The 16,733-nt window shown below is 35.3% G+C and overlaps 1 protein-coding gene across 2 annotated transcripts in view; it reads left to right on the forward strand.

Moving 5' to 3' along the window:
- Positions 1-16,733, forward strand: part of LOC128995235 (transcription factor CP2-like protein 1) — an 81,073-nt gene that overhangs the window by 27,786 nt on the left and 36,554 nt on the right. The window contains exons 3-8 of one of the 2 annotated variants that reach the window (XM_054420181.1): positions 3,826-3,940; positions 9,351-9,425; positions 11,367-11,461; positions 13,091-13,202; positions 13,736-13,880; positions 15,339-15,440. In XM_054420181.1, coding sequence (XP_054276156.1) covers positions 3,826-3,940; positions 9,351-9,425; positions 11,367-11,461; positions 13,091-13,202; positions 13,736-13,880; positions 15,339-15,440 — 644 coding nt within the window. The remainder of the gene's footprint in view (positions 1-3,825; positions 3,941-9,350; positions 9,426-11,366; positions 11,462-13,090; positions 13,203-13,735; positions 13,881-15,338; positions 15,441-16,733) is intronic. The other variant, XM_054420182.1, reaches the window with a different exon arrangement.

Raw genomic sequence — 16,733 nt, forward strand, 5'->3', positions numbered from 1 at the left:
CTTAATAGCGAGTTACCCTTGATAAGAAGTGTCATATTCAAATACCCTTGATTTTCTATCACCCCTGATCATATCTTATAGGAAACGTCGAAGTAGATGTTGGTCATAACCAGTCCTATATGATAATCCTCAATTGCTATTGTGGTTTTAGTGTACAGTAAAAAAAACCTTGGGAAAATTGGAAAGAGTAGAAATTTGTTTGAATTTGGTAAATTGAGTTGACAGGTTCACTCAGAAATCTACTTAGGGTTAATATAAGTAGGTTTACCCTGTGAGTCTTACACTATTCACAACTGGGTTCGTGCATTAAAAATTTCCCCTACGCAAAAAAAGAAAACAACCTTTATTTTTCTCTATGCTTATTTGAAACAATTTTAATTTGTAGACCTACGGTTTGAAATATTCCAGTCATCTTAATTTTTCCATTAATTTGGTTAACAACGCTTGTCTTTTAAACTTTAAACTGTAGATAAATGTAATTTTCTAAAATAATTTCAGATGGTGACTAATAATAGTTTAATTGAGTTTTGTACTAACTTTGCATTATGAGACTTGTAAAGGCCAGTGTAAACGTTAGCAAAGTTATTAGGTTGTTGATATGGATGGGTCATAAGTCATTGTTCTGATAATGCGCCGCAGACATGAGAAGACCTATTCCATCTTTGACGTTTTCAGGTCTGTTTACTAAACAATATATTCTAAAAGTATTAACATCATAACAACTCTTGGTTTAAGTATCATTGAATTGGCCATACAGATTTCAAGCACTTTATTAGCTTACTGTTTTAAATGTTAGGTTATGTTTGTGTTTGATGAGAATGATACCCTAGCTGATGAACCAAAACAAGGTTAGAAACCACCAATTGAACTGTACAAGAAAAGTTTGTAAATTAAATATATCTATGGGAAATAATTATTTGTAAATAAACGTATAAAAGTTGTACAGCAAGTTTCTATTGTCATTGCATGATAGGGATTGAGCCCTGGACTTTCATACTAGTTAGTTCATTTAATGACTCCTTGATTGTGTTTAGTCAAATTATTCTAAACCCACTAATGTATTATATTTTTATTTGTGTGACAGAAATTGCAACTTTTTATACACTTTAATTTTAGTGGGGATTTTGTTTGTATCAAATTTATTCTTCTATTCTAATTTTTTATAAATTTTTTTCCTAGCTTTTGCAGCAAGCTTTGTTTATGAAATGTTGTAATATTTTTGAGATTTTCCAAATAAATAAATTGAATTGAAAAAAAAAATAACTATACAGCCCAATGTGTAACTGACTGATCAGAAATACAAATGTTTAGCCACTTCTAGAAGAGCTGGAGATTTGACATTTTTGTGGAGGTCCGTCTAGGTCCCAAACTACCCAGAAAATTAAAAAAGCAACATTTTTAAATTACAACCCCACCTAAAAAAGATCCCTTAAATTTCCTATTTTTAATAAAAAACACGTTTTTTTAATACGGCTATAACTCAAAAACGGTGAGAGCAAGAAAATATTTGAAAGAGTTTTCATGGTCAGGAATTAAATTTTCTAAAAGATACTCTTTGGCGTTTTCCAAAAATCGCACTCCTTAAAAAAACGCCCTACTTCCAAAAATTGTAAAATCTCTCAGTTTTTTTTCAAGTTTTTATTTTTTTAAATTAATTTTCGGATATAAATTTGTACTTTTAAAAAATTGCTCCCAACTTTGAAAAAAAGCCAAAAGTGACATTTTTACATTTCAACCCACAAAAAAAAAATTAAATGGCAAATTTTCAAACAAAAAGGTAGTTTTTTAATGCTTTTGGGCGGGTTTTAAACTTATTTCTTATGGAAAATAAGTGTGCAGTGACAAGCAGACTAGAGACTTGATAAAATTATGAAAATAGATTGGCTATGGGCGTTAATCAACAGAAAATTACAGTGACCAATGTCATCTTAATTCCCCCCCCCCCCGCCCCCATATAGAAAATTGGCCTCAGACTGTTTCTAGACATTCTAGATTCTTAAAATTGTTTTTGTGTCCTAAATATTGCCAGATTTATTCCAATTTAAATATTAATAAACTTTATGGCTACACAGATTTGCTATTTCAGGGAAGGTAATTAATAGAGTGAGTGGTCATAGGCATAAATAAATAGAAAAAAATAGATTAACCAATCCCATCTTAAGCCCCCCTCCTTCAAAGTTCCCACTTTTTTAAATTGATGTTAAACTGTTTAGACGTTGAAGTTATTTGGGATTTTTGTAGCAGCGAGGTCAGCCATTCTTCGCACCAATTATGTCAACCCCCCCCCCCCCCAGCCTCTGAGGGGGGCTTAAGACTAACTAAAATATTGTTACCTCCCCCTGACCCCTGAGATTGTATAATTATTGCTATATTAGTCTAACTAAAAATAGTTTTACAATTAATGCCTTAGAGTATTTAAGTATTGGAGCATCAAACTCACATCGGGACTCTAATTTGTCAAGACCTGTTTGATTCCCCGATAAATACTCAACCCCTATATGAAATACTTTGTAACTGCCAAGTTATCATTAATTTTTAACAAATAAAACATTTCCGGTAAACATCCTGACCCCTGAAGCACTTTACCTTGGCACCTCAAATAAAAAGGGGGCCTGGGGAGGGAGCCAAAGGCAAGTAATATATACTTATACTGGATGAATTCTATCCTTGTTTTTACACTTGTTATTTTAAAATTTGAGGTCATCGGCCAAGACGGACTGTGAGAACTAGGCTAGTTGTAAGCCTAAAGAACTCAACAGGCATTTGGCATATTGTCTTCGAGGTGCTTAAAAAACAGTTATTGGCCAAAAGTATGTGTTAGGCTATCTGAGAGGTTTAAATGTAGGAAAATAATTTTATTGTAAAATGTTAAGAATATTTACCTGATATGTATTACATTGTGAAGTATCATTGGCTTTTGAATACTGAAGTAGATTTCCCATTTTTATGGACAAGCGTTAGCTAATTTTCCATTTAGTTAGTTTAGTGTTTAAAAAGACGTAATTGAACTAAGCTCACATCGGGTGTTACTGAACAAATAGGATATCCATCTTTACTTTTTGAAGAAACTAATCTAGTCTAACTTAAATGGCTTACAATAAACTGTCCTTTCAATTTGTTTTTGTTAATAATTGTGTGTATTTGACAAACTACATCAGCATATTTTGCCTTGTCCGTTTTAGCTTTAAGACTGGCTTTTACATGGGAATGTGATATCTATTTTTACATCAATAGTCAAAGGGAGTGTCCACTGTCACTAAGTAGTAGATTTTGATAAAATGCAAATGTTTTTCCCTCCTATGTTCAGTTTGTCACCCTTTAAAATTATTTTATATTCACACCATTGCCTAAAAATAAGTTATGGTATTTGAGGAATAATTGCGGACATTTTCCATCACGATAAGAAACAATTTGTTAAGACGCTTCAGGATATGGAATCTGATCCCGTCCTCAAATGAGAAAATACCTAAAACTTAACAAGATTTGTAAGCAAACCCAGCTTAAGCAGGATAATCACGTGGAATAACCTCACAAAATCTGTATAGTAGGCGGAACAACATGCAAAATACTAAATGGAACAAAAATAGCTGAGAACAAAGGTGGGTACGAACAAAATGGGCACATCTTCACAAGATGGTGGCTGAATGTAGACGGAGCTCACCTGTCTAACCGGTATTGGAGAAAGCGATGATAGTGGGAAACGGAAATTGTGTCCACTGGAGACCTGAAACAATATTAGAAGTCGTAATGGGCGATCTTGTGCCAAAAATGAATTTCTAACAAAGGGCTGGTTTGTTTGTAGACTAACAGTGTGATGTGTTACAGGTGGGGTCAGTAGCAATGGGTGGCAGCAAGTCGATGACCTTCCTGACCCCCTGGTGGTGGACCTTGAGTCATCCTGTGGCCTATCAGGCCTGGCCGTGGACAGCTCTTACTTAAGGTAAAACACTCATTCGTGAAAACATTCTTTCTTTCTTTTCTGGTACATAGTATGTGGGGAAAGTATTGTTTTCGTCAACTTATTTTCCAGTTTGATGATAGGGTGGGAAATATTCGGTTCAGGTCCCCTGAATAAAAAAGTTGTTTTTGAAGTGATGTCTGGGTTTAACCTCACAGCACTACAGACTACATCTGTCGTCTGATTTTGATGGAATTTGGTTTGTTCGTAATAATCCATGGAATCCTCCGGTGTAATTACATTTTTTGAATTTTTGATTTTTAATAGTGATTTTCCCATAAAAATCCTAACGGAAAATCATATTTTTACAAAACGCTTTGAACAATTTTGGTTTAAATTTAGTGTGTTATGGTCCTTTAAACTTTTAACGAAATAGTTTATAACCTCCAATAATATACAAATTACATTTAAAAATTTATTGCACATTTTGTGATTTCCTCTATAAAATATCATATTTACTTGGGTTTCTTGCATTTTATAAGGCTTGTTGACTATCTTATGGGAGGGAGTATGTGTCAAATTGCTAATACCGTTTATTTTTAATTCAGTAACCTGTGATCAATTCCACCACACTGTCACTAAAACCAATCAAAAACTCATAAGCACGTTAAAACTTCTTGAGCCTCTTTGTCAAGTTGGGCAGTTCACAACTTTGTTCGTCCTTGTCATCATGGAATACTGTTTCTTTTGTCTTTTATTTCTTTTCCTGTTATTTTTGCCTCCTATTGTCCCCAACCAACTGATTCTTACACATTGCACAATATAAACTTTCTTTGCTGAAAAAAAGTTTTCTAATAGGACTACTGATTACAGTGCTATGACTAAGCTTTCATGTCGAGACAGATAGTTTTTATGTTACCTTCGTTATAATGTATAACGTGCAGTCGTAGGAATTTTTTACTTAGAGGTAAAATTTGCTATACATACAAGGCCTAGTAAAAAAAGTATGCGACCTAGTCCAGGATTAACTTATTGATCAATTTGTTTTAACATGTCATCTCCTTCAAAATAGTCCCCTTGGGACTTCACACGCCTATACCAGCACTCCGGCCACTTTTGTAAACATGGAACTCTTCCTTCTTAATGGACTTCAGACGAGCTGTCATTATCTCATTTCTGCTCTGAAATCGGGTCCCTTTAAGCGGCATCTTGAAGGTAGGGAACAGCCGAAGTCACAAGGTGCCATATCCGGTGAGTAGGGGGCCTGGTTAGCATTCTGAATTTATTCCAGCATGACTTGAGCAACTTAAAGCTGCAATTCTTTTGGTTCATCAGTCAAGTTCTTTAGGACAAATTTTTCAGCAACTCTGCCGATAGCAAAATTTCCCCCGTTAAAATTGAATCAACTCAACCAATACTGATTCCAACTTCAGCTAGTTCACGAACAATAATACGTCGAACCTCCATCACTAAAACGCAAACTTGATCGATAACTTCATTGTCTCGACTTGCTGATGGTCTCCCAGAACAAGGTTCACTGTCCACCAAAGTGCGGCCATCATTGAATCTTTTGTACCACTCTTTTATCTGTGTTACACCCGTAGTGTCTTCTCCAAAGGCTTGCTGAATCTTGAGAATCGTTTGAGCTTGGGTATAACCCAGATTTTGGCTAAATTTAATCCTGTATCGCTGTTCCACCCGTTCCGTCATTTTTCTTAACACAAAAACACACAGTTTCACGTTTTGCGGCCACCAACGAACTGACGCCATGTCATGGTCACGTGACGTGCTTTACAGTTGCCTCGAGCTACACGCCAGGGTGCAGCCAAAGCCCCACTTGAAAAACAGGCCATGCTCAGCGCGGGCAGGGCAACACTACGTCACAGTGGTGGATAGTTGTACTAAAATTTTACCATTAAAATCTGACAAACCTAAAACATATGGGATATTGCAGTGAATATATCAACAAATCCATCCACTAGTGTGACTTCATTGATCCTGCAGCATGGCCTGTTAAATAAAATAAAAAGTTAGGTCAGATACTTTTTGAACAGACCTTGTGTATAGGATCCAACCACAACAAATTAGCTAAACCGAAGTTGATTTATTTTTGCTGAGATAAAATAAATTTGTGGTATTGAGGTTTTGAATACTTAGTTATTTAGGGGCAAAAATGTCATTGATTCTTGTAGAGAGTTCTAGGGAATCTTGTCATTGGCATCTTTATTGTTGTGTGGCGTCCCCATCTCAATTATTGATAATTGATACTGTCACTTAGAAGTACAGGTACAGAGGAAACTTGCTTATAGAACGACTTTTAGCTCTTGTGTTGTGCTGAAAATACAGGGTGTTTATAAAAAAACTTTACAACTTTAAACAATCATAAAACCTTTATTTTTTCACTTACAGCTATGAAACAAAAATTAAAATTTAGGAAATTTTCTCAAGTTTTATTTACATGATAAGAAGTTTACCTAACTTCAATGTGTTTCCCGTTGTTTGCTCGCAAAAAATCAAGTCGACATTCCAGTTCTGACCAAACACGACGCAAAATTGAATGATCTATTTCATCAAACGCTCTCCTGATCCTTTCTCTTAGTTCTTCTTTGTTGTCCACTTTACTAGCGTAGACACGATTCTTAACAAAACCCCAAACAAAAAAGTCACATGGAGTTATATCTGGTGACCTAGGAGGCCAAAGTGTTGGCCCACCACGGCCAATCCAACGATTTGGGAATTTTTGATCCAAACAATCCCGAACAAACCTCTTCCAGTGCGGGGGAGCACCGTCCTGTTGAAAAATTACATTTGGCTGTAATTCTTCTAGTTGGGAAAAGCAAAATTCTCCAACATATCAATGTAAATGTTTCCATTTATGTTGTTTTCTTGGAAGAAAAAAGGACCTATCACCCTATCATGAAACAATCCACACCAAACATTAATTTTTTCACTGTCCCTGGTGTGCTCTTGATAACAATGGGGGTTCTCGGTTCCCCATATTCTAACATTTTGCTTGTTGACTTTACCTGATAAATGAAAGGTAGCCTCGTCTGAAAAAAAAATTCTTCTCAAATAATTTTCATCTTCCGCCAACCGATCTAGCACAGTCACAGCAAATTCTTTTCGGAGAATCCAGTCATTCGGCGTGATCTTTTGCAAAATTTGAAGTTTGTATGAACGAAATTTCAATGATTTAAGGATTTTGTGTACAGTAGAATGTTTTATATTCAAATCACGTGCCGCAGATCTGGTGGATTTTTTCGGGTCGTTCACAAATGATTGTTGAACACGCCGCACATCTTCATCGCTTACACGGGGTCGACCGTTTCCTCTCTTGTGATTCAAACTGCCAGTGTTCAAGCCCTAATTGTGGGTCTTGAAGGAGGATTCCTATTATATCTTGTCCGAAATCTCCGTTGAACAACAACATCAGATTTCGTTTCAATGAACCACTCCACACACTGCGCTTTGATTCGTGCTTCCATTGCGATGCTAATGAGACTTTTCAATTATTTGTTTTTGTTTACCAAACAACAATGTAAGGCCATCAGCTGATTGAACTGCCAGCTGATTAAAACTTTTTGAGCAGCCCTTTCATGTGGTGTCAATAGGAAACGTTTATGTCCCATGGATCATGAATGGGAGAATGTTAAAGTTGTAAAGTTTTTTTATAAACACCATGTATACTTTTGACGACTGACGAGCAAGGAAGAGCCCGAGCGGTGTGCACTGTGCAGAAATTCCTATCGCACAGGGCATTGGGACTTTCTCCACCGTGAGCGTTATAGTAAAGCAAAGCAAAGAGCCCGGTGTTGGACTGCGCTAGACACTAGCGACTAGTGGAAGACACCACATAGGTGTAACATATAATGTTTCCTCTGTACCTTATATATAAAATAGTCTAAAAAAGGGGGAAAATAGTCTGATTACTCTAAAAGGATTTTTATACTTCTGATCCGATACATATATATATATATATACTCAATTTTATCTAAACTTATTTATCAATTTAAGTCATTACAGTTTTTAAAAGATTGAACATCCTAATGTTTTACAGTCCTTCTGGCATGGCTAAATGTTTACAAACTTTTCCTTTGTTTAATTTCATCAAACTACTGTAGTAGAGCTACAAGGACTTATAGCCCATCTAATCATTGAACCCATTTAAACTCAAGGTCAAACACAATAAGTTTGTTTGGACATCCGTGTTACAAAGTATTGCCTTGCTTCCAACCATTTCAGTACATTGGAACCTCGATGACAAGACAACCGCAGTAACAATTATTGTCGATTTTAATTAACCTTGATTTTATATTACCCCAATCACTTGTTATTGCAATTCCCATGAGAGATTTGTTATTGAGGTTTTACTGTAGAATCAGTATAAAGGATTATATTTAAAAATTTTATAATTCCTAATACTCCAGATAAATATGATAGTAATTAATTTCCGGTATAAAAACGATTAAAACTTTAATTTTGAATCAGTAGTTACATTCCCCCATTACGTTATTGTAATTTTTTAAATATTTACCATTCAAATATGTATTTTGCTACAATGTACAAAAATAGTGCTCCTCTTAGCACCAAATTTAATATTTACCCTGGCCAGAAAAGTAAAATATTTATGGATTTCAAAGAGGAGGAATTTATTCATAATAAATTATGAACCCAGTATAGCCATAGTTTCCTCTACCAATATGAGTTTAAATATTTTATTTTTGGCTATTAAAAAATAAAGAATTAGTTCTGATTCTATGAACTATTGAATGTATGTGGGCTTGATAATAATTAATTATAGCCATTTAAAATTTATATTGAAATAACCCCTAGCAAACCTGCTGACTAAGCGAATTTTCCTTTTGCCTAATTGGATCTTTACTCAAATATTTTTAGTCTTGGACAAATAATGTACATATTAAATGGTGAAAATATGAAATTTCTATGTTTTAAGGGTAAAAAAAACCACACAAAAATTATGGAATTATTATACACCCTGTTTTAATTGCCTAATCTTGCTGGTTGGCAAAATTATAAACGTTACTTAATCCATTTCTACACTTTTATATAAAGTTTCATCATAATCAGACCACAATTGCTCGAGTTATCGCGATCACAGAAACACACACACACACACACATATATATATTTGTGAGATGGTAACCTTGTTACTGAATAAAATCTGTTTAATCGGCTAGGTCCAATTAATAAAAGCAGAATGCTCAACGATTGTTGGGTCTAGTTTCAATCCATCAACGGGCTACTTGAAAATCGTGCGGGGGAAGCGAGATGCTACGTAGTTCACAGCTAGCAACTCATTAAAATTAATTCTACCTAATATCTCCTAAAACTAATTTCTCATTCTTCTATGCAGAACTTTTTTAAATCTTTAGTAGATCTTGGTGGCTACTAACTATCCAACTCCATAACATATTTTTAATTTTCTGTTTAGCGATGTACTTTCTCTCCCGTCGTTGACGGTATTCAAGCAGGAACTTCCATCGCCTTCCAATCATCATGATCGCGGGTAAGCACTTCACAATTTCCTAAGCACTTCACTAAATTACTATTGCCTGCTCCCAATATTAGCTATGTTTGCGTCTTGTTCAATTCTTGCATCATGCTTCTATTTTGTTGTTTTTCAATGACTTCTCCTTCTTGATGTTGTGTAGAATGTATTTAATTTTTTTATTTGCTTGCGGCTAAGGTTAAATCTATTTTTCTTTATTTTTTCTCCTCGAAATTTGTCAAAGAATTTTAGTAAGTTAGCCAGATCTTCAGACGTATTTGGGTTTTTACCATTGCGACTATGGTTTTTTGAACGTCAGTGACAAAGAATCACATCTCTATTACAAATGTTAAATAGTGTAAAATTAGATATTATTATTATTATTATCACCAGTTAAAAATTATGGTTCGTTGTAATTTCTAACATACCTGCTATTTGCCCGATCTTCGTTCAGGTAAACTTATGAATAAAATATATTTATCACCTGCGAAACATTGCTGTAAAAATTGGGAATTATCATCAGATGAAGGAAATAAACTACCAATTACATGACATACTTATCCTCCCACTTTGAAAGTAGGCATGAAGCCGCTTTCAAAAATGTTTTCTCCCTAAATGAGTTTACTTTGTAAACACTATTGTATTTCCTTGATTTGTTGAAAAGATTCACTCTCAGAGTGGTCACTGACAAAATGGCCATGAAAGGATTCGGGCTACTTATCAAGACGAAGGCACTTTTTCTGCTGCTACATCATAACCACTTTGCTTCACCTTTCCATTTAAATGCATTCATTGATCACAAACATTGAACATATGGACACTTTAGCCAAACAGTTACATTGAAATAAATTCACAGGTTGTCCCGTATGTTGAAGTCTTAAGCACTTGCAATCATTAATAGTGACACAGTTGTATACAATATCACTGTGAGTCAAGGCCACACTAAAAAAACAGGCCGTAATGCTCGCCAAGCATGACGTCACGATAGAAGACAGCTATGCCGTATAAGTACTTATTTATTTATTTTCCAATGAAAGATTAAAACAAGCAGCTGATCACAAACGGCAAAATTACGTCATTGCCGTCTTCTATCGTGACGTCATGCTGGACGAGCATTACGGCCTGTTTTTTTAGTGTGGCCTTGTGTGAGTCCATAATCTCAATCTTTCAAAGTTGTTCAAAACATGGTCAACAACTCTTTGTGTGTCGTCCTTGCTACATTGTTGATGGATCAAATATCGGATAGCATGAAAAAAGCATGAACCCATTTCCAAATGAGAAAGCGTCCAAACGCTGCCAAAAAGGTGTGGAGTTACTTTTTCCTTTAAGTAAAAATTCAAGATCCACATTTTTGTGAAAGAAAGAAAAATAAATAAACTACACACATTAAAATAAACAAATTTAAAGTACCTATTTGTCAAAAAAACTGTAGAAAAAATAAACAAAACCTAAGCCAGTTTCAAATACTGTAGAAGTAATAAAGAGCACAGTAGCCAGGCACACAACATTTAGGAAGGTCATTGTTTTCCAAAACAGGTTGACCTAAAAATATCTCAATTTTGATAAAAAAAACAAAAACAAACAATTAAAAACAGATGGTGTAAAAAAAAATTTCTAAAAAGGTTTTTGATAAACAAATTGCTAAAATTAATTGCATGTCCATAAAAATAGCATTGGAACTATAAGGGCTTCTAGGGCGCTGCTCTTTGTTAAAATCAATCATATAATCACAATAAAACAAAATAAAAAAATACTTTTTGTGAAACCTAATTATATGCTTTGCAATTTTATCTAAGTTTATATATATATATTTTTATTTTGTGCAATAGCACTAAGACTGTTTCACTGGAAGTGTATGTTTGTTTTTTCCTCTGTACTTTTTTGTAAATAAAGTTTATTTTGATTTGATGTTGTGGGAGCATAAGTACTTGAATTAATTTTCATGAATTAATGTTACAGGGCCTCGGCTTGTTCCCCGGACAGTGGCAACAGTCCTCTAGGTGCAGACGGGGGCCACAGTCCCGTCCCCCACCCCCATCAGCTTGTCTCATCAGGTACAGTGGCTAAACAAATTGCATAATTTGAAAACTCTTAAATTAGTTTCATGATGGGGTATTACAGTCTTCAGATTATTGATAAATATTGAGACTGCTATACACCCTTGGATTGTAAACAGCAACACAGAGAAGTAAGGTACAGAGTAAACACCCTTATGGGACCATGCGCTGTCAGCTCCAGTATGTTGTGTAGGAAATATACTTGTGTCGAACAAGGAAGAGACTGAGCAATTCCTATCACACAAGGCACAGGGACTTCCTTCATGAAGTGAGTGTTGAGGGTGAGGGGGCAGGGTTGGACTTTGCCCTAGACACCAGCGATAGTGCTAGATACCACTTAAGTGTACCATTGAATGTTACCTCTTTACCTTGCTTCTCTGTGGTAACAACTAGTTTTGGCCCTAGAGCCATCTTCAGGTAGACCAAGCCGAGGTTGGTTAACTGAAAATGATGGTTTAACGGGGAACAACTGTAAACATAAACTAAATCCTTAAAGACTTGATTTTATTTTAACAGTGCTGTAAAAGAATGGGAATTAATGTCCATAGATTCCTTGAAAAAGTCAGTTTAACCATCCAGTTGTAAAATTTTCTGCAGAAACCAACATCTTTGCTCCGGTAGAGCTGGTTAATCCAGAGGCTGATCCAGAACACAAAAAGTTTACTATCAATAAAAAGTGAGCTGATCTAGTGGTAGAGCGCGGTACTTCAGAGCCTGAGGTCCCAAGTTAAATCCCGCTAATCAATAAATTTAAAAAAATCTTAAATGCATTTTAACTATGTGATGATTCCCCAACCCTCTAGGACTAGCCTGAAGTAGCAACTCAATAGCACAATATGGAATTGAATTTTGGGGATTTTCCTCTGAAATTGAAAGAGTTTTTAAAATTCAAAAGAAAATTATAAGAATCATGACCTTTTTACCATGGAAATCTTCATGCAAGACAGTTTTTAGAAAATTGAATATTATGACCATTCCAAATTTAATGATTTACAAAACATTGTTAGCGGTGCAGTCAAATTTTGATGACTATATTAGTGAAAACTTTGACCACATTTATAACACCAGATTTAAGAATAATTTTCAATACCCGAGACACCGTTTGAAGCTTGTAGAAAAAACTCCAAATATATGGGGAAAAAGCTTTTTAATAACCTACCCACAACTCTAAAAACTTTAATTCATATCATAATAAATCTTTTAAAAGCAGCCTTGCTGATTTTCTGACTAGTAAAACATATTACAGTGTAAATGAATACCTAAACGAAACCAATGAAACAATATAACGTTTATTTTGTATAAAGTTTCTTATATGTCTTATTCTTACTATTCAAAGAAATTCATTTTTTAATTTTATCATTCAGCAAATTTTTACATCTTGTTTAAGGTTATTTTAGTGCATAAGACATATTGTTGTATATTTTAGGTTAGTTTTTAATCTTGACAATGTCATCTATTTTTTAGCTATGCTAAGATTTAAAACGTTATGTGACAATACAGAATTATTTATTTATTTAAGTAATGTGTAAAAACAGTTCCACACTAGAACCTAGCGTCCTAGGTTGTAAAGGTAGGACTAAAAAAACTATTAAAATAAATTATTGATTATTAGTGTTTGTGTTGCAGCCAATAACCCTGAAGGTGAAACTGAGAACTATCGTAACAACAAGCTGTTAGTGACCTCCGAGCCGGCTACCTCTACTGGCTCCCCTCCACTGGACGTTACAGAGGACTGTCGGTGAGCAATTAAAATTAGGGAATCCAGTAATCTAAATCCCAAGATCCCTGATAAATTTACACCTCTGATAGTCCTGTGATTGTAAAATCCCAATCCTGAGGCACTGGGAGTGTGCAGTGTTAAGTCTTTGGCGTGTGAGTTTTGCGGTAATTTAAAAAATATGGTGGTTTCAAGGAATAGTTGTTTTTGATCATGACTAAATTGTGATTACTTACTGCATTCACACTAACATCATAATCCCAAATGTGTGTCACTACCACCATTGACTTTATTTGTGTCTAAGGTTTGCTAAACTACGTGTTGCTGTGATGCAATGCCGCCACAATACGTTTGTATCTGGTCCATGTTCATTAATCCTTATCAATCTTAAGAACTATACAAATATCTCCTTAAAAACCACAATAAACCTGTGAATTTAATTTTGAAAGTCGGGTATTGAGAAATATCTCATTTTTGTGTGGAAAACACCCACGGATTGAGTGGACCATTGTCCATTGATACCTTTTTGGTTTAACCTTGTATATTTTCCGCAGGTTTCAATATGTACTGGCTGCAGCAACCTCGATCGCAACCAAAGTGAATGAAGAGACGCTGACGTACCTCAACCAGGGACAGTCATACGAGATCAAATTGAAGAAGTTGGGGGACCTGACTGTCTACCGCGGAAAGATACTCAAGGTAACAGGTCTATTTGTGTGCTTTAGAATAAGGGTACAAGGATTTTTGATAGGATGAGGCTTACCAGTGGCAAAGAGTCCATTCTTGCACAAGTAAAGTAAAATAGGAACACAAGATTATAACGGGTGTTGCTGCAATATCACTAGACAATCTTGGATATTTCCACGACCATGGGAAATGATCAAGTTTTTGCGGTGATTGCCGGAGACAATATAAGGGTTTTTGTGATCGTGGAAACAATATATGGACATTCAGTGGCATCTCCAAAGAGGGAGCTACAGAGAATAAAACTCCCCCATTGGACCCTGGAAAATTCATTTAAACATACATTTTGTCTTAAAACGTAACAGAGGGTTTTGGACACAGTTCTAGACGTTTAGAAAGTCACCAAACAGCTTTAAAATTTTCCATGGCGAGGACCCCTGGACCCCCCTCCTGTCTAGGGAAACTAGGGATGGTCAAGTCTCGAAATTTCGGGAAATTTTCGGGAAATTTTAAATCTCGTTACACGAGACGAGATTTCTTTTTGGCCAAGATTTTTATCGAGACGAGAATTAAAAAAAAAAAATAAAAACGCCTGCAGAAAGTCAATGCAATACCCGCAATACAGGAGCGTGTTGTAGTTGCGTTTCCTTTGCGAAGGCGTTCTTATTTAATTAATTCTTCAAATGTAAATATTACTTTAATTATTTTAATAACATTTGAGAAGTTTTGTTAAGTGTTAGCAGTGTGAGGAATGTTTTATTACTATAAAAAAAGTCAAAACAAGTAACTATTTTATAAAAATTAATATTTTATTTTATGATTTATTTTATTTTAGGATAAGTTGAACTCTATCCTAACTGATATCACTATGTTTCCTAATCGTAGGCATTTTTAATAAGTTAGGCGTGATTAATAAAAAAATGTTATGCTGATGTTTTTTAATAAAAGATTGTAAATATTCTTGCCTATTATCATTATTTTTGTATTTAATCAGTCATCTAACAATGTTACAAAATCAGGTAAAAATTCCGAACGTGCATTTCCCGTTGTGTATGAGAAGGGAAATCCCGTCTCGATCTCGTCTCGAAATTTTATGAGAAATAAAAAATCTCGTCTCGTCTCGTCTCGAACTAAAAATCCAATCTCGTCCATCCCTAAGGGAAACTCCATACCTCCCAGTAGCCCCTCCTTGACAATGTCCTAGAACCGCCACTGTGGATATTTACATTTCCGGGAACCTGTTCCCAACAAATTTGGATTAAGAGGACTGTGTTAGGCCTACAAAAACCTGAACTCTTTCATTTTTAATTTTTCACTTTGTGACTGTATCCTGTTTACTACTTTTTTATTTTTAGCTTTTAATATATATTTTTTCTCAACTGCTCCTTGATAGCACATTTAGGCTAACCATACAATTTGAAAGTTTATTCTGTCTATGTTTCTTTTTAATCATACTTTTTATTTGGTTGACAGAGTGTTGTCAAATTATGTTTCCACGAGCGTCGACTTCAGTTTATGGAACAAGAGCAGATTGCGGCTTGGCGCGCTTCACGACCTGGGGATAGGATTGTTGAGGTATGTGATCTGAGAATGTTTATGCTTTGTACTTTGTAATTCAGTTAGATTATAATCATTTATTTAAACACATATCACAGTTATCAGCCGGTTCAATTTACTGTGGAACACGAATCTTAAACCTTCCAAATGATGTTGTAGTAATGCATTTAAAATGAAACCAAGCCTTAATATCCAATGTTTCAAGCCAATTTTTTGTGTGTAATTTATTCCTCTAGGTTTTATCCTAGAATTGTTTTCCACGTTACTTCAGGCTAGATCTAGAGGGGGTTGGGGCATTATCATTTCGATAAAATCCATTGGTGATTGGTGGGACTTTGGGGACCGAAGTCCCGCACTCTACCACAAGATCAGCTCGCTCCCCGCAATCATGGAAACACCTTTAATTATAGAGATTACATGTTCTATAATCAGCGATAATACCATAACAGTTAAAAGTAACTTAAAAGAACTACAGCTCGTGACATCTAAGCTGGCACTTGCCCGATCGCTACTAGTACCTATTTTAAAAACATTAGGTCCCGTCATGCGGGTTGCATCAACTGTCCTCGCGACCCATATGAAGGCGCTCAAGTACATAATACAAGGGAAGTCAACCCTGTGAGGCAGCGGAAATGTTTGCAGTACGGTCTTTTCCCTACCTCCATTCTCCTCCCGCCTACACTGCCCGCGCTAGGCCAAGTGCCAGCTTAGGTGTCACGAGCTGTACCTGTTTCTAACTAAGGTCATATGCCTTTGCAAAGCATATTTAGAGCTACAAATTTGACATGAATTTAATTTACTCAAGTTTTTAGTATATCTAAAGAAGTAATATTTAATGGAAAATTAATTCTCAAGAATTAATGCCCCTCGATTAGATGCACTATAATGCATTAACTGTCATAAATATGTTAACATTTAACATGTTAAGTCCAGCTTAAATAATGTTCAATAAGACCACAACAGTTACTGTTAAAAAATCACAAAAATAAACAGAATATTATAGAGGGATGGACGGGATTGAATTTTTAGTTCGGGACGGGACGGGATGGGATTTTTATTTCCTTCCCGATTTTCGGGACGGGACGGGACGGGATTTTTTTCTGTGCCTAAAAAGAAAGTACTGTATTGCAGTTACCGAAAAAAGACATACAAAATCAATTTTTACCATTTGTGGCACTGATCTATAAAAACCAAAAAATGGGTAACAATTTACAGGTACCCATAGTAACTTGTGACTCGCGGGTCACGGGGTGATCGTCTGTATGACTCACGGTCACGGCGAGATCGTCGTCATGACTAGCGGTCACGGCG

The sequence above is a fragment of the Macrosteles quadrilineatus genome, unplaced genomic scaffold, assembly GCF_028750875.1.
Source record: "Macrosteles quadrilineatus isolate MER2022 unplaced genomic scaffold, UCM_ALF_1.0 Scaffold_5__1_contigs__length_97177068, whole genome shotgun sequence".
Classification (NCBI taxonomy): Eukaryota; Metazoa; Arthropoda; class Insecta; order Hemiptera; family Cicadellidae; genus Macrosteles; species Macrosteles quadrilineatus.